The sequence below is a fragment of the Balearica regulorum genome, chromosome 14, assembly GCF_011004875.1.
Source record: "Balearica regulorum gibbericeps isolate bBalReg1 chromosome 14, bBalReg1.pri, whole genome shotgun sequence".
NCBI lineage: Eukaryota > Metazoa > Chordata > Aves > Gruiformes > Gruidae > Balearica > Balearica regulorum.
In genome coordinates, this window is record NC_046197.1 from 3,461,832 (window position 1) to 3,480,206 (window position 18,375).

General features: G+C 38.9%; 1 protein-coding gene across 3 annotated transcripts in view; it reads right to left on the reverse strand.

Annotated features, from left to right (window-relative positions):
* Nucleotides 1-18,375, reverse strand: part of RANBP17 (RAN binding protein 17) — a 159,023-nt gene that overhangs the window by 31,423 nt on the left and 109,225 nt on the right. For 2 of the 3 annotated variants that reach the window (XM_075766415.1, XM_075766414.1), the window contains exons 21-24: nucleotides 14,314-14,421; nucleotides 11,718-11,800; nucleotides 1,681-1,895; nucleotides 358-496 (exon numbers count right to left, since the gene is read on the reverse strand). In XM_075766415.1, the coding sequence (XP_075622530.1) occupies nucleotides 358-496; nucleotides 1,681-1,895; nucleotides 11,718-11,800; nucleotides 14,314-14,421 (545 nt within the window). The remainder of the gene's footprint in view (nucleotides 1-357; nucleotides 497-1,680; nucleotides 1,896-11,717; nucleotides 11,801-14,313; nucleotides 14,422-18,375) is intronic. The other variant, XM_075766417.1, reaches the window with a different exon arrangement.

Sequence of the window (18,375 nt, forward strand, 5' to 3'; positions counted from 1 at the left end):
ATAAAAACAAAGCCCCACAGATTCCCGTACACATTTTAATACATTTTACTTCTGAATAACAAATGCATGAATTTTCAGTACAATCCTAGTGGAGGCACATTAGAAATTTTAACAATTCTGGCTTGTAAGAAAAGACAATTTAAAAATACTATCTGTAAAAACCTACAGGTTCGATGTTTAAAAAAGAACTTAACTCCATTAACCAAAATAGTCACATTCTTAAAACGTTCATAAGCCAGCATCTTCTATTGTCACTTGGTATTTATTTTTTAAGATACAAATGAATGTGCTACTTTAAAAATCCTAGACACCTAAACACTTGAATTCTTTCTTTAGCCGAGCGTAAGTAATTCTTACCTACTGCAGTAAGTCCTTCAGATATTGAGGTAAGAATATAGATTAGGACGCGAGGTTCTAAGCTGGTAATGAAACTCATATGGTCTTGGGTCAGACATTCCAAAAGCGGGTAGTAAGACTGGCTTAGTTTTCGATATTGCTGAAAAAAAAGAGTACACGTTCATAGTAAATACAGATATTACCATCAACTAATATTAACAACATTAACAGATGACAGAGGAACGATCTTATAGTTTTTATGTGATAAATTCTATTTTAGCCATTAAAATCAAAATATTTATAGAGACAAAATATTTTCTTGTCTTTGGTAGATTGCAACTTTTCAAATTTACCATAGGATATAAACTTGCTATTAGTATAAAATAAGCTCAGGATAATACAGTAACGCTACCGTGCTTCGACATTCTACACAGCTATCAGTCTAGTAAAAGCAGCACAGCGTTCTGCCCAGGCTGTCCGTCTGACAGGATTACGGCCCGTATCTTACCTTCTGCAGGAAATCTTATTGGGATTTATCACAGATTTCCCCAAATCGTCTCAGAGACGGACTTTTTTGGCGCTTAAGGGAGGTGCTGTAACAGGCTCTGTGCAGGTTCTTGCTTGAACTCATTGGCCCCATCAGCATCGTACGCTTAAGGACTTTTATTTCGGGCATTTATTGTGCGATGGCTACGAGTGTGCCAAATGTGCACACTTCACTATACAACCAATACACCAATTTTAATCGAGAGCAACTTTTCAATTCCAAGGACTTTATTTATGCGGCAGGCAGAAATCTGGGTATTAGCCGTCTTTAACTATCCTGAATTTGTCCCTTCCTGCAATAAAATGACGGTTCTGAACTAACGTGTCATGAAGAAAATGTCACAGTTCAAATTTAGGCTGATACTGCGCAAGATCTGTTGTCTTCCCACAGAGAAGTGGGAACATGGTGTACTTTAAAATTAAAGTTTTCAATTTTATGGGGAATACACAGTGACAATTTACAGATTGAAACTAATTGCAGAATGGCTGAATCTGTGAGGATGTTCTACAGTGCACGCAGGCAACTTAAATGGGTTTGCAAGTACAGATAAGAAAAAAATTTTGCATTTCTCTCTCTCACGACGAGCCTAGTGAAAATTCTAGAAAAGCTCCCGTTTCACACGGCAGGTTCGTCATACCTGTATTGTAGATGTTACTATATAAACAAATTCAAGGAACTGAACTGAAAACTGCATTTGAGCTGTTCGAGATCCCTCTGTCTCATTATAACAATACAAAGCCTGTGGTGGTGTTATTTCATATTTCACGTAAAGACTCCCAAGATGAGTAATTGCTTACTAGCAAGTCACTGTGGGATACTGAAAGCAGCATTTTGACAAAGGCCTGAAGTACATTGTCAAAGTGGTTGTCCCCGTACAACTTGAAGACGCCAAAGCTGACATAATTTCCACATAAGGCAGATTTGAGTGCAGAGTAACAGATGGAAATGCCCTTGAGTTTCAACGGATAAACCTGATCTTTTGACAAAGTCCCAAGAGAGAGGATCTGATTACCTGTTTTCATAAAAAGAAAGAAAGAAAGAAAGAAACTTATATAAGCAGCTGCAAATCTAAAATATTTTTGATGGCACTATCTAAACTTTTTTTTTTGCTCTTTATTTACATTACTATTTGGAAGAAAATTTATTTCTGCATTTGATGTCAAAGATCTGTTAAGTAAGCGTGACTAGAACTTAAAAGCCACCAAGGAATTAGTACGCAAAATTTAAGACACAAGCTATGGAATTCCCTTTGTTGATGAACAGCCAGACCACGACTGGGTCTATCAGCATGAACTCCTTAATCCGAACGGAGTTGCAACACATGGTTTTATAGTTTCTCATGCTGTAACAAAGCCTGGTTTTGATCCATTACCATGACGGTCTCTTGGGAGGGCTGCTCATGTATATACACACTAAATATATCCCTCAGAAAACAAATACATCCATTACAAAAGCCTCTATTTTACCAGTCACAGATGGGAATGACTTTTTAATTAAAATCCATGTTAATAATGTAAAAATAACAGCTAACTGTAAATATTTACTATTGCTATTAACAGGCAATAGTGACTTTTGGATCCGCTGTGCAGCAGCGCAGTCGATCCCGTTGCAATCCTCTGTACAAATCTAATTATTCACAAGGCCTCATTACCAAGTTTTCTAAGTATCTTGTCATAATTTAATGCTCGTCTTCACAGCACCCCAAAGTTAGTCTGTCTTCATGACAAATTTTTTTTTAATCTGAAGTAATTAACGAAAGTGAGCTAAACCAGCAGAATGAACACAGCAAAGATGAAGCCCTTCAGTCCCACCATGAAGTAGCCTCACTAGGTTGACCCCATCTGACAATGACCTTGGCAAGCTTGGCCTGCACAAAACTGCCAGGTCTTCGCTCTGTTACTACTCATCATTCTTGGTAATTTTAGCTAGAGGAAAATAAGAGAAAACTGTACGTTTTAAGAGTATTCCTACAGATAAAAGGGCCATAGTCTCAGACGCGTGGCTCTTTGCTTTCAGTGTCTCACCTAGTTGTCATGGCTATGATGACAACTTGGAGCAAGGAGCAAACTCTACATTAACTATTCACCATGCCAGACGCTGCCAGTTGAGAGAGGTAGTTACGACAACTCTGTTTGGCTTTTTATAACAGGCAATTAAAAAATGCCCCACAAAACTTGCCTGAGATGAGACAGATCTCATAAATCGCATAGTATTTAATACATATTGAAGCTTAATATTAAACTGGGTCTGTCCCCATGCAGCTCTCCTTTCTACCCATGCAAATTTCCACCTGAAAATCATATACCTGCCTTACTTTTAATCCTTTCTCTTCATGTTACTGATTACTGACAACAAGGAATTTACATCACGTCATTAGAAAAACGAGGGGGGGAAACTTTGTTTCTAAACACCCAATGCGTCACCCATTTGGTATTGTTCAATGCAAAGAGGGAAAGGCATAAGGTACTGTTTAAAACATTAATGTTGTTCACCAGTTCTAGCAAGTACAAGGCAATTTATCCATCAGGTTGTAAAGGAAAAGTAGCTTTACAAAGACAGACTGTGAGTATGATCAGGGATTGCTTAGTTGTAGTAACTGGGGTCTGTAAAAAAGCAGGAATGGTGTGGTAGGAGAAGAATCAAACATTTGGTGAGGAAAGATGATCACGTATAACTAAAATCAAGTCCTCCTAATTAAAAAAAAAATTAAGAATGAAAATACAGAATGGTTTTGATACTGTAACTGGTCATATGAGCAAAGGCTGTAGTCATGAAGACAGTGTACCTGGGGAAGAGGGTACAATTCCAGTCACTGCTACTGCATAGAAGTTCACTGCAAATGGTGTTAAATTGCTGTTTTACTAAAAATAACCGGTATCCAAAAGATCCCGTTGAAAAGTAAAATAGAGCAGAAAAGGAAGAATGTCTTCTAGTGTACCTGGATATTCATTTATTGTAATACTTAACATTAATTTTATGTAAATGTAATTTCTCAGTAAACTCCTTGAGCTTCCTACAGTGCCTCATTTAAGACATCCCAGCCAGGTCATCTTAATTAGCATTAATCTTTTTGACAAGACCTAGTCTAGTTACTGAGAAGATTGCTGCATTTCGAATTCTGTGGAAAAAAAAGAAAATGAAATATAAAATTCTGTCTGTGAGATAAAGTGGGAAGATGCACGCTATTTTCGAAAGCCACTATGCCAACAAAGTACAATTCTCAGGGCAAAACCAAGACAGAAAGGTAAGTGTGCTGGAAACGAACCTTATCTGGTCTTCTCCACTATTAAATTCTCTGCTAAAAATCTCTATGTTAATAAAACAAATAGATGTTAGCTTCAGAAATAAGCAAAGACAAAGTTCTGGATCCAAGAAAGTAAAACAGCCTTGAGTTTATAGCTGAGCTGTCCAAGCATGACGTTGTGCAACCCCAGGTTCTTGAAGTACTCGGTGTAATACGCAACAACAGATGGAAAGAGCTTAGTAGTTGTCAACAAGGCAATTATGTACTTAATATGGAAATTAATTGGAAGTCGGTGGAAAAAACGGATGATGAGGAAAAAAGCTGAAAAACCCTAGGAAATGAATTCTAGGCGGTGTCCACGACTGCTGCTCTTCTATCATTTTTATTACTTCACAAAAAAAAAATCACCCTCCAAGTAGAACTTTAACTCCATTACCCAGCACAAAGCGTTCACAGCATGGGAAGGCGGAAGCCCCGCTCCCTCGCACTGCCTCACGCTGGGCAGGCACGGCAGAGGAGAATTCGGTGCCCATCCCTTCCAATGAAAAGACAGAAGAATCCGGGTCCAGCGCAAGATTAAAAGCTGCTTTTTGCAAGTGGGCAGAGTCCACAGAGAACTGTTCTGCGTTCATGGACTCATTTTAAAAGGGCCTAAGAGTGGGAAGAGCTGATTTCAAATTAGCAGCAGAGGTGAAAGACCACGCGGTGCCTGTTGCCAATGCCCCGAGCCATCCGCCTATGATTCAAGGGACACAGTGCTAGAACAAAGACTAGTGTTTTAGCATTAGTTATTGCAAAAAATATGAAATACGGTGCTATGCCCGACTAGATAAAAAAAGAATGATCTACTTGTAACATTTAGCAAGAGCTTCAGGGGAATATTTTTACACACCATGGATACTACTGAACATAAACTAATTTACTGAGGTACTTGGAATCAGGTCAAGAACAACTCCTCAGCTACTGAGGATATGCTTACATTTATAATCCCTGTAGTGGAGAACCAAAATACAATTTTATAAACTCCTACTGTTAAAAGAAACAATTTAAAGAAATTAAATCAACATAAAAGTGACCTTTGACATGCTGAATTTAAAAATTGTGTTTGAAATTCATAGCTCCTGTCAAAATCAAAACTATGTAGAGACGAATCAGTGAAGTTTCAGTGTTACTACTGAGTTAAAAATCAAATGAAAAAAAAAATCCAACTTGCCCCCACTTCTTCTTAACATGGGAGAAATTGTATCACATGATCTTAAAATATACTGACTTTCAAAATTCTCAATAATTTCCTTTAACACGACTTTTTGCCCTGCATTTGACAGCAACGTCACTCACAAAAATTCTAAACTCTCTGAGCCTCAGAGGTGATACAAAATTCTGACAGGAATAAGCAAAGGATTGTTGAAGGTACTGGGTGAAACTGCTAGATAGGAAATAAGGGCTTGAATCTGGCTGCATTCAAGCATTTCATTACCGAAAGACTACTTAGTACATAAACAAAGGAGCTGGAAGGGGAAAAAAAAAAAAAAAAAAAGCACGTATGCAGAAGGGGAATACAAAGCCGGCAAGAAACCAAACTGGGATGCTCTGACCAAAGATAACATCACCATGCCTCAGAATCCCCGAGGCAATATGCACCGGAGCTCTTTGCACAGCTCATTCCCTCACTCCCTCCTAGATGCGGGAGCATGTCAGGACAGGCAGCTTCCCTTTCGGTTCTCCTCCTTAATTGCTTTTACAGTAGAAGCCATAATATAAAAATTATTTCCTTATGGCTGAGTTTCATTTATGCAGGGCTTGTTCTAGAATTCAGTCCAATAAGCGCTATGTATAATAATACAACTAAATCATCTTGTAACATGTGTGAATTAGATGAAGATAAAAAAAAGACTTTGGTGAGATTAAACAAAGGTTGTGAAAATTTATCACGTTTATAGAGAAAAAGTGGGGTTTGCCTCTTCCCCTTTCCTATTTTTATTATTCACCGCTGCCCCATAAAGATGGGTTTGAATGTATGCTTTCCAGGCATTCAGAATGCTAGGGCAGTATAAAGAACTGGCCATGTATAGAAAATGAAAGGAAAATATGAATCATAAGGGCGAGATCAAGCTTCACAAACTAATTTTTTTAAAGCTTCCGCAACAACAAAGCATGCGTAAAACCTCTCAAATCTGCACAAGGAGCACGCATAGCGCCACGATAAATTTGCTAAAAGAAACCGATTATGAAATCTGAGTCGGTAATGAAGAGCAATATATTCTGGAACCGCTACTGCAAAAGAGAGGCGAGCAGACCAACGGCAACCGAGACCCGCGAACACTCCACTTTTAAGCTAAGCTGCTGATTAAAAATACCTGTTCTACAGCAAGAATCACTTGAACCAAAATTTTGAAGAAGAACTGTTATCTTATGAAGTTGCTGGCACTGAATGGATTACCACACTAAGTTTTGAAATACATGTTCTAGAAGCAATTTAAAGCTCATTAGAAATAATTGTGTCTGGCTACTGGAAAATGTGGTAAAATTTAATCCACATCCAAATGCTACCTGGGCTGTGAGAACAGGAAATTGTTTTGTGCTACTGTGGCTAACCTCATCGCTGACCTTGAGCAGTAACTGCTACAACAGCTGAAAGCTGAAGCAAAATTAAAAACTTACATCAAAGTATATCATGACAGAATGTAGATAAATAAAAACAGCATATTGAAAGTATTATTTTTATGTCAGTCTCCTATAATGAAAGGGAAGAGGTTTACTAAAATGTAAAGAAACCACAAAACAAAAAACAGACGGTCCCAAGATGCACCGAAACATCATTCCTACACAACCGGGAGTTCAAAAACACGTAGTAAGGAGACTTGTACATCCAGAATTAAAAGTGAAATATATTGGGGATGAAGAATGGCGGACTACACTATTCCAAGTCCTTTCAATTTTCTCCTCTCGGTTGTTTATTTTAAATCACTCTATCACTCAGTCAGACTGGCTCTAGCCATAATGGACAAGACACAACACCCCTTGCCAAGCAGCTGCAGAGTCCTAACAAGGATAATTGACTGTCTAAGTGCTTTTTGCATCCCACGCCAGGCTTTACATCTTTTGAACATATAGCATTTGTAAAGACATCTTACAATTGTCTTCAGCACTGCATCAGTGATAAATGAGCAGGACAGGACACAACAGAGTAGTACTACCCTGATCGCAAAGCTGGATCTGTTAAGCAGAATTAAACACTCGCTGAGGTGCTAATTTTCAAAACTACAAACAATTCACATTTTATATTTTATTCACTGGCAACTGAAGATGCTTAGCATATCTTAAAAATAGGCGTTTTGCACTTTTTTCTGCTTTGCACTCAAACATATGAAATCAGTCTAGAGGAGAAAAAGTGTATATGCTTTAAGTCTAGAATTCAAGAGATTTCAGCATCCATACTCACAAACGTCCACATACATTCACAGCCCAGAAACACAGCTCTACCCTTTTCTTCCCCCTTCTATTTTTCGCCCAAGCACAGATCTTGCAGTACATATAGACAGTAAACGGAGGTACCGTTCGGACATAAACGGACATCACAAACTTTGGCAAAACTGCAGACAGAATGAAAGCGACCTGCTGGGTTACCAAACGTTTCTTTCAAAGTTCTTCCCATGTAAACAACAGTACCGGGTTTACACAAAACAAATCCACATATAAATCCTAGATCATTTTCATCACCTGAAAAAGGCCATATTTGCAAAGTGTCCATGTGTTACTCAAAACTGCTTTGATCTGTGCAGTCCAGACTTGGGAAAAATCAACATTACGGCAATAATGACCAGCGCACTGCGCGCTGACGTTGGTGAGAAGAATCACCCGATGGTATCTCGCTTCAGTTACTAATTCCTTGTCAAAGCGTTGACGGGACAGAGACATATTTCAGATCACGTTTTTACATACCTATAGGTTTATATAGCAATAAGACTCCCAGTGGACCTAAGTCTTAACTGGAAATTTGCACATTTACTTTGGTGCAGGTGAAATTTCTGAAAAGAATACTTTTACTAGCATTTTTTGTACATCATTAATTGTGAGAGAGAAGAAGGAAAAGTCCTGTTCTGAAACAAATTTAAATGTCACTTGCCAATGGAAGTACAATACGATTAAACCATATTTTCATTTATTGTATGTTTTTCTAAGAAAGAGGAGCAACCATGCTACACTGTCTGCAGGAGAGGGACCAAGTCTTTCCCTGAAGAGCTGCTGAGCTACGGGAAGGAAACTCTCACTGTCAAGGGCACGGCGAGGAGAGGTGAGAGTTGGAAGCTTGGTGTTCAGACAGGGATTGCCAAGAGGAGGAAACACAGCCAGGTCCCCCGGCGATGGAAAGAAGAACTTCTCAGGGATGAGAGGAGGCTGGGCAGAGTTCATGGCAATCCACTCGGTCAATGGATTAACTGCAACTGAGCCTGAAAGGAAGGATCTTCCCACAAGGACAGTGTGCTGAAAGCAAGAGATGGTTGCTTCTATTTTTCCCCCCTCTGTCTCACATCAACACTTTGTGTTTCTCTCAAGTTTAAAAAGGCAATTATTACAGTATGGATTTCAATCAAATCTATCTTGAGTGTCAAGTGTCTTTGTCCTCAGCTTTGAGGAGCTCACCAGAAGCTGGAGGCACATACAAGAGGTTTGGCTGACCTGGTAAGATGAATGAGCACATACTGTCTGTTGTCACCTCTTGACATTTACTGTGTGTCTTCTATTTTTTTCTCTAATGCTTCAGCCATAAAAATAATGCTGAATATCAGAATCTCAATTATTTTCAGAATTTTAAGTTACTTGCAGTAATGGCACAACAGAAAACTTGAAAACTGAACCCAAGGATTAGAAGGCATATACGTATTCATTCTTTTAACTGAATCACACAATTTTTCAGAATGTGGGGCTGGAAACATTGCTCAAGAACACCAAAGTGAATTTTATGATCATTACTTGCTTTACTTGTTTATTTTTCCCCAGACATCTGCCAAGATTACATATGCTTAAAAGACAAATACACTTAAAAAGAAGTCATAGAATATTATGGATTAAAGTTTTCCTTAAAAGCACAATTATGAAGTATTACAATTTTCAGGCAGGCATTTGAAATTAATGCAAAATCCCTTAATATCAATATTTTTATAGGAATTTGTATGTTCAAAAGATCATACATAACTAAAGTAATGAATCCTTACAACACATTTCCAGAAGAGTTATATCTTTCTGTACACCGGAATGGAAATCTCATAAACTAGCAATTAGCGATAAAAGCTAAAAATGTTAACAGCAATCATTCAAACCTGATTAATTGCAGTATCTCAAAATGCTTATAGTGGGCAGTAAAACCTTCCCAGACTGTAAGCCAGTGACCACTTCAGAAACAGCTGTAGCAGTCTGAAACAGCACTAACCTTGGATGTTTATTTAATAGAGCGCCCACAGCTGAGCCACGGCGATGGCCAGGCCAGTGCCGCCCATCCGTGCCAGTGCAGAGCCAGCTGGATTATCTGAAATCTCTGCTCCCAGTGGCCAGTTCAGCCGCCTGCACTGGGAGGTCTTTCATGTGGACTTTGCAGCGAGTCCAGTCCCAGAATAAATACTGGTAATCACACACAGAAAAGAAAAGATGAACGATTCCTCTAAATGGCACACCTAAGTAGTAGAAAGATCACTGATGGGATCCTTTCAGATGTGATGATAATATGAATGTGTTTTAAAAGCAAAACAGAAAAAAACCTAAACAAACCATACATTGAGTGGAGGCTTCCTCTCACCTCTAAATCTTTCCTCCACTTGTAGTTGATAGGTGATTTTAAATTTTCCTTTTGGAGGACATTAAGGACAGTTCTCCTCTTAAACCTGTGTTGACTAAAATATCATCCTTACATAGGAAAACAGTTATGCAAGACAAGAAAGAGAAGCATGAGAGAAAGCTCTTGTGGTCATTTCACTTCTTTCTACGGCACACATCTCCAGATAGATGCCAAACATCCTTAAGTATCTTCCACAGAATTTAACAAAGAGGGTAACGGGTGTTTGGACACGGGCTCTGTGGCTCTACGGCTTAGTTTTAAATCTTCAGTCTGCACTGTCCTGAAATTTCCTTTTACGCTGCGTAATTAAATTCTAGCATGAGCCAGGAAATGTCGTCTGGTCCTTATGTAGAAGAGCTACCAATACTTTAGGGCTGAGGATTTTATGAATTTTACTCACACACCATAAAAGCTGCAATTGAAAGCAAAAGGTTTCTTTACAAAGTGTTTTTTAGGTAGGAATTAGGAAAGCAGCAGGTTGAAACCAACTAGTGTGGTTTACTCAGCAAGGTTTAGAAACTTGATGCCAACAACCGAGATGAATGGATGCCCAACAATATGATATGTTTTTCATAAGTGGATGAATAAAGGCTGATGGAAATAAAAAAAAAATAAATAAAAAGGGAAATATAACTGCAATGGGATCAGGTACCATCAGACAAGTAGGGCTGAAGCATCATCATGACCACACTCTTTTTTTTTTTTTTAAATCATCAAAAGAAAGCTTACAGCAATTAAGTACAACAGCTAACAGAAATTGAGTAGTAAAATCTAAAAGTTTACCTTTTCTCTTTTCATACATGGAAAACCTTATTTTTATTTTGCTTAATTCTTCTAAAAAATTTATTTAAGAACATAGCTGAAAAAATGTGCTAGCTTACTACATTGTAAGAAATAGAAAAATGATTTTGCAAGGAGAGTTACTTGGGCGTAATTTTTTCCTGTCATAAGTAAATGCTGTATGCATTCCGCATATACTGTTTCCGTGCCCTACAGATTGCAAAATTACATTTGAAGTTCTTTTATACAGGCAGCAATCTAACACACAGTTTCCAGACCCAAAAAGCAACCTGAATGCAGTAAAAGCAAACCCTGTGCACCAATTATCTCTCTTTAAAAGAAACAGGACACTTATGGCTCCTCCTGTTTACGCAAACTACGAATGAGGTTGCTCTACAAAAACTTGGTAATGTTCCTTTCAAAATATTTAGAAAGCAAAACTGTAAGCTACAAAGTTAGTTGGAGCGTAATATAAACTGCTAGTGTCAAAGACCTGTTGCAGTTGCGTGCATGAGTGGGAGTAGTAAAATGGAGCAACTTATTATAAACACTTTTAACAGCGCTCTAGGGTAAAGCTGTTATGGTTCTATTATGTTTTGGAACTGCTGGAATATAATTTGAATACATAAAATCAACCCACACCTATCAATCAGCAGCCTGGATCCAACACCTCATGAGTATTTGTGTCTTCACTGAAACACATTTACAGCTGCAAGACGACAGGCACTGGAGTTAAAAAAGCGACACAGGCAACAACGCGACATGAATGAACCCTGACCGAGGAAAGGAGACGCGCTCCAAAGGGCTGCCACGTCAGCTCGGCACTTTACAAAGGGACGGTACTGGCTGGAGCACATTACGGTCCTGCTACGCATTCCACAAACCCATTAGCGTTCGGCAATCTGAACTAACAGGATTTTTATATCACAGGACAGGCAAAGAATTACACTGCAGAGGAAACATTAATGAATACCTACCATACGTACAAATCATTTTACTAGCTTCTCTGAAGAGAAGAATTCCATTTGGAGATGATACATCAAAATTTAAACGTTGCGATCTAAAAAAATAACAGCAAAAAAATTCAGATGGTCATCGAAGCAGAAAACTGCAATGGATTCATTCCTAAAACAAAAGAAACATTTGCTGATTACAAAGTACAATTATTTGATAAACTAATTCTAGCTTTCAGTCCAATTATATGCACTCTAGCTATCTCTGTATGTTCCCAAAGAAACAATCCTGTGACAAAAGACAAAACAATTTTAACCAGAAAAGGAGGCCAGACAAGACATACACAGCTTTCGGTGACCGACGAACATTTTGTGCCCACCTGCAGTTCAGAAGAATGCTGCAAAGGTTCCATAATCCAAGCTGTTAGGCTAACTTTGACCCTGCTTCTGCATCTGTATCGCTTTCGAAAATAAACTAAGCCCCACAGGTTATTCTGCTACATAACATCTGCGGCAATCACAAGCCGGTTCTCTGAGCGTCAACTGTAACACACGCTTTTTATGAACATTCAGACCTGGAGAAGATCGCACCCTGTTGTCTTCCCTGATGCGCAGGTACTACCAAAGCCAACGAGAACCACTTTGTTCCCAACCTGGAAACGCAACAGAGCCCTTGCCCAAGTCCCCGTTGCATCTTTCCAATTTGTCTTTGTGATAAAGAAGCCTAACTCCTAGTTCAGGCCTAAAAGCTAAATTCAAATATCGGTCTTAACCTCCTAAGTAACTTTACCAAAACTCACCCTCAGTGTTTATTTGGCCTGAAAGGGAAAGGAGTCATCACTGAGTGACGCAACCCAGAGCATGCCCCGGCTGATCTATCTGGTAGCCGTCCACTTTTGATCAAGCGTGGATTCCTCATATCACCCCTACCACCGAGACAGCCATAGGGAGCTTGCTTTGCCGCAAGTCCAATTTTTTTTGTTGCCTGAGTGCCTACTTGCAGGGCCCTTTGCTGCAAACTCTGGAGGAAATCTGGGTGTTTATAAATGAATAAAACGTGCCTTGTATAAAACATTTGTGTATTCCATATGCTCAAAATTATAATGGCTGGCAGAGGCAAAAAACCCCCAAAACCAGCAAGTCATCTCAATATCAGAGTGGCATAATGCACAATCTGATACGCTGTAACATATTTTAACCATGTCACAGTATATTGTATAACGCATTCCAAGCTGTAAAAGCTAATGCAGTACACAACTCGTGAAAAAAAACCCATCCCAGATGATGTTTTCTGAAGGGAACAAGACAGATTTTCTGAATACCAATAGGTAGAGGAGTAACATGAATATGGAAAGTAGCTTGAAGAGCTGTCTTTTGCATAAGATTTATTGTTCCAGTTCCTCTTCGCTTTTGTTTACTGTTATTAGAGCTCTGTGTTCATGCTTTAACGATCTCCTCCTTGAAATAAGTTGCAGCGCTGTTAGAGTACACTGCTTGTGCATTGCGTCATAATAAGGACAGGGTAAACTCTTCCAGCAATTTATTATACTACTACGGGGATAAAAAACATAATTAGCCCACACAAACCAAAGAGGGAGTCATGGCAAGCGAGTCAACACGCCCGAGAAACCGGGAACTCAGCCCTAAGGTCTGTGTAGCCGCGCAGGGATGAGGTGCAGACCATACCCGCCGGCGTCTGGCTGGGAGCCAGGCTGGAACGTCAAGGCATCAATTTCCTGTCACTAGATTAAACAAAGTTTTGGGTTTTTTTTTTCAAATTTCAAATATACTTTTTTCTTTGTAAGTTTGATTTGCAAGGCAAAATGAGAAATGATGAGAACACATTTTTCTTTGCTGAAAACTCTTAATTACTTTGGTCACGAAGGTACCCAGCACAGAGACTTTAACTATCTATTTTTCATTTAAAAATCTCTTTTTTCCTTTGGGCAGTACACTATATATTTCCAAGCGTAATGATAATTTCCCAAAATAAATCGTTCTGTTACTTGTGGCAAAACAGGAATTTCATTCTATCACCTGCAATGTCAAGTATTGAAATAACCTCCCAGAATCATTCTGAGGCCTTTTTGGTTAGCCCAGAGAGATTTTAGATGTGGGAGAACTTACCTACACGCTGATTATAAATATTGCTGTATTAGATGCCTGGCTGGATTAGATTTTTTGGCTGGAAGAGCTGAGTTGCAAAAGAAACTGTAAAGGGAGTTGTGGATTTACAGGCACGTATGTATGCAGCGTGGCTTAAGGCAAAAATTCAGCCTGCAGCAAATCTTGACAATTTTCCCATATTTAGAGTCAGTCCTTAGCCCTGGTTAAAGCATACAATTCCACTAACGCTGAATATAAAACCACAGTAGTCTCTTATCTATATTCCTGTAATTAATTCTTACCAGCTGATTTTGTAACATCTACCATTTTGGCAAAACACCACAATGCCACTGAAAGCTCAGCTCCGCTTGCCAATTTTGTTCCAAAATACGAAAGTAGCAGTCTTGAAGTCAAAGCCAGGCATCACAAGGATAAGCAAAATACAGAAAGCTGGAACAGAGAATGCATAGCATCACAGTACTCGTCACTTAGCTAATTTTCACGTCCTTCTTACCTGTTTTGCATGAATTCTGCCATCAGCTTCAAGATAGGGGTTGTACACGCAGGTTCACGGTACCACAGTTCGATTGCTCTTTGCAGAACAGAGATGTAGGCAGGGTATCTTCATCAAACTGAGTTAAAGAGTACACCGACAAAATTACACCTTGCGGAACACCTTTCCCTAAAACTGTACCACCCCGTTAGATGGGTGGGCCAGACGTAGACCTTGGCAGCTCATTCTGACAGAGGGACTGCCAGAACCTATACATTTAAGCACATCTCTGCTTAGAAGACTAAATCCTTTGGAAACATTAATGGTTAAGTGGGAAACAGTTAATATACCACGGCTGGAATGAAGGAAAACAGTTTGTATATGTGAAGCTAACCTGTAAGGACGTATATAAAATGAGCTTGGATTTTTAATGAATGGCGTAAGTCACAAATGGCATTTTAATTTAAAAACACCAGAAATTTACACATTAGCAAATTCTGGGCCCCGGATTTCAGTGCCACCTCATCTATTTGCTATATAAATGGTTGGGAACAATCTGATTGAATGAAGTTGTTTTCAGAGTGTTCAAGAAAAGAATTCAGCCAAACTGCGTGGGGGAGACCAGCAAAGTTAGATCTCTAAGAACTCCTTGAGGAGAGTGGTTTGCTCATCAGCACCCAAGAGATATCTGTTCTTTTAAAGCAGGATTTAAAGGAGCGCAATACAGAAAAGAGTAAGTTTAGTAGACTCTGCAATGTAACTTAAAGACAACTTACTGACTGTATCAAAATATTTCATGCAATGATTTGATACAAAGCTGATCCCTAGTTTTCTCAACATGCTGAAAAAAAGAGTTTATTTGGATAAGAATGCAGACTGGTAAATGGAAATGAGGCAGCACAGCTTGACCTGCAAAGAATTAAACAAGTTTTTTAATATTGAAGCAAAAGATTTTAACTATTCAATTTGCTATTAAAACATGATCCAGCCAATCTAGTCAATGGTTTTGTTTAATAATAAACTTATTTTTCATTTTTAACTTTGTTTCACGTCATATAATTCTGCTTTATTTAACCACGAGAAATAGTGGCTATTCTTAGGAAAACGCTGTTGCCTATTCAGATAATAAAGGTAACTATTGTGCATCTTACAAAGCAGAATACAGCACGCAGCATGGGATACTGAAATAAAGGTCTGAAATACGTAAAGGTTTACGCACTTCTAGGCTGCATAGACACAGTCATGTCTCAGTTCGCTACAGCTCTTCTGGTGGAGGCCAAAGCCGTCAGAGAGAGCACTGCTGATGAATGGCAGCGCCGTGTAGACAGATGGAAGGCGTTCTGGCTACTGCTGGCTGGCTGGCTGGGGCATCTCAAGACTTGGGCATGTCTGCTGCCAGCTGCTCGAGGCACTGCAGGCGTAAACTATATACAGCGGAAGAGGCTGACATGTGAAATATACTCTTAGACCTTGTTTCTCTCTCCTTTATGAGGTTCTTCACATTTTAAATCAGACACACTAGACTTAAACATACCATGGAGAGTTATCCAGTAATAAACTGGGATTTAAATTCAAATCCTACTTGCCTACAATGTCCTGAAAGGCCAGAGATGATCCATGCCACCACACACCTTTAAAAATTCACTAGTGCCAGTTCCATTTTCTCTGAGGTGGACTTCCAATCCAGCTCACTCTCAGCAGAGGATGGTCAATATACTCAAAATGCCGCAGACGCCGTGTAAGGTCCAGAACTGAACTATGCTATTAATTCTCCTAAGTGATGCTCTTCCTCAGCCTTCTAGTAGCCTCAGGTACACAAAGAGAGATGGCGCAATGCTGCAAAGCCCCGCTGAGGAATTTTTGCGGGGTAGAAAACAATTATTTCCTTTTCAGATTTCATGGCGAAGAGAGTAACTTGACAGCTAAACTTTACAACCAAAATGTAAGTCAGCAGTATAGCCAAGATGATTAGCTACCCTAATTCAAAAACTCCAGCATTGAGTCTACATTCGTTGACAAGGAAAGACTGGAGACTATACTCAAATTTTATAAAAGCTAGGGTCAACAGAAAGGCTTCAGCAATTTATTATGTTTTTAATAAATTCAATAAAGTGGAATAACTTGGTTTTAAATAGAATATTATTTTTAAGTGTTTTTAACCACAAGCTCAAGGAATCTGGCTAAGTCATGAACTTAACCTGACCACTCGGTTCGAGCTCCAAGGAATGCAAACTACAAAAACCGATACTGAGGTTTGAATCAATGCAACTGGCAATAACAGCTTAACAGCTATCACAGATTACAGATCAGGTAGCCTTGTTTCACAAGAAAATGCGTTCACCTCTTCTTTGTGATTAGGAAACTTCAATCCCTACAGCTCTTTGTTGAGCTCTTTCAGGTTTGTACCTAATCCTGAATCCTTAAAACATATAAACTTAAAAATTTAGTTCTTCCGAAGCAGAATCAATTTGAACAAGCCATCTTATTGCTGCACGTGGTTTTATTTTGTTAAGAAATATGATACGAATTTGGATAAATACATAACATGGCAGTTTTGTGACGAGATTGTTGTGCTTGTTCTAGTGATCCACATCTGAGGTAGCATCCGAATATCTAGGTCAACTGGAACTTTTAAATGACCACTAGATAAAACATCTCAAAGGCAGACCACTTGTCTATAAACTTAGTGCCTATGTATCTATACACGGATAGTTTTATATAGGCAGCCAATTTCATGCACTCACGCATATACCTTGTGTGCTATCTAGCTGTCTGCAACTCTGAGCCAACCTAATAATTTAATTCTTGCAACCCATTTTCTTATTGCAACCTTCTTTTACAGACAACAGAAGTCATTAAATACTGAGAATCAGCTGGGAGGAACACAGGAAAAATTGCCTATGGGTTACCACCTAACTGTAAGAAACACTAAATGAAAGTAACAAAAAAGTGGATATTACCCTCAACTCACAACTGAATCTCCACGGACGTATCTGACTGCGAGACCAAGGACCTTAGACTACAGTCTGATATTAGTATGGAAGAGAACAGATTAAACATTCAACATCTTATCCAGGCAGTCTTGAAGTAACTAGCAGAATGAAATAGTACGGAATTTTAAGAAAAACGGGGTTTGATTCTACCCAAATTGGTATACGGGTTTTTTCAGGCCACACCTACACGTTCAGGACTGACCTACAAATTACAGAGACCACACGTTATGAATACAAAAGGCAAATAAACTTTCCAAAGCTGTGGCACTGGAATCGTCATTGACAGCTTGACATATCAATATTTCAGGAAGAATAAATGACTTTCATATCCAGGGTTTGGGGTTTTTTGTTTTGTTTTGTTTGTTTGTGTGATGTTTTTCTTCATCTTTCATTACCGGATACTTTGGGAAGATGCTATACTTAACACCTGAAGCTGCTTAAAATATTTGGAAATATTTTAATGAAGTCTTTCGAGAGATCACCTAATACAACTTTAAAACAAATTTTACTATTATTATAAGTATTTTCTCTTCATCCCTTGCCAGAGGAAAACTATAAATCTTGTCTCGGCTGAATGAACATCATTTATCATATTCATTTTCTTGTCAATACAATTATGAAAAGCCTTTGGCCTTTTTCCAAGGAGCCTGATTTGCTAGAGAAACTCAATTAGTATAAGCAAGCCTGCTACAAAACAGCCCTATCTGGCAATCTAGCGCAGCTTCAGCATACCTGACGACTCACCTCTAAACCACAATCCTAATAACTCCCATCAGAATGGTAAAATACAAGATACAACGGTGTCCCCCGTGCCTCCCCCCATCCCCTCCCCTCCCCGGACCGAAAGGACTTAAAAGAAATTATTTCTGCTCGGTTTTGCCATCTACTGGACAAAACTTAAATCCTAAACATAGCGATCAGAAAAAAAAGAGAAGCATCTCTCAGGTGAGAGATTACCGACCGTAATTTGTTTTGTTAGGACGGGGCTTAGACCCAAAATATTTCCTGCAATCACTTGAGAAGTTTATCAACACATTCTTCTACCAGGGATTTACAAGTCACTATTTCTGATAGTCTTCAATACAGAACC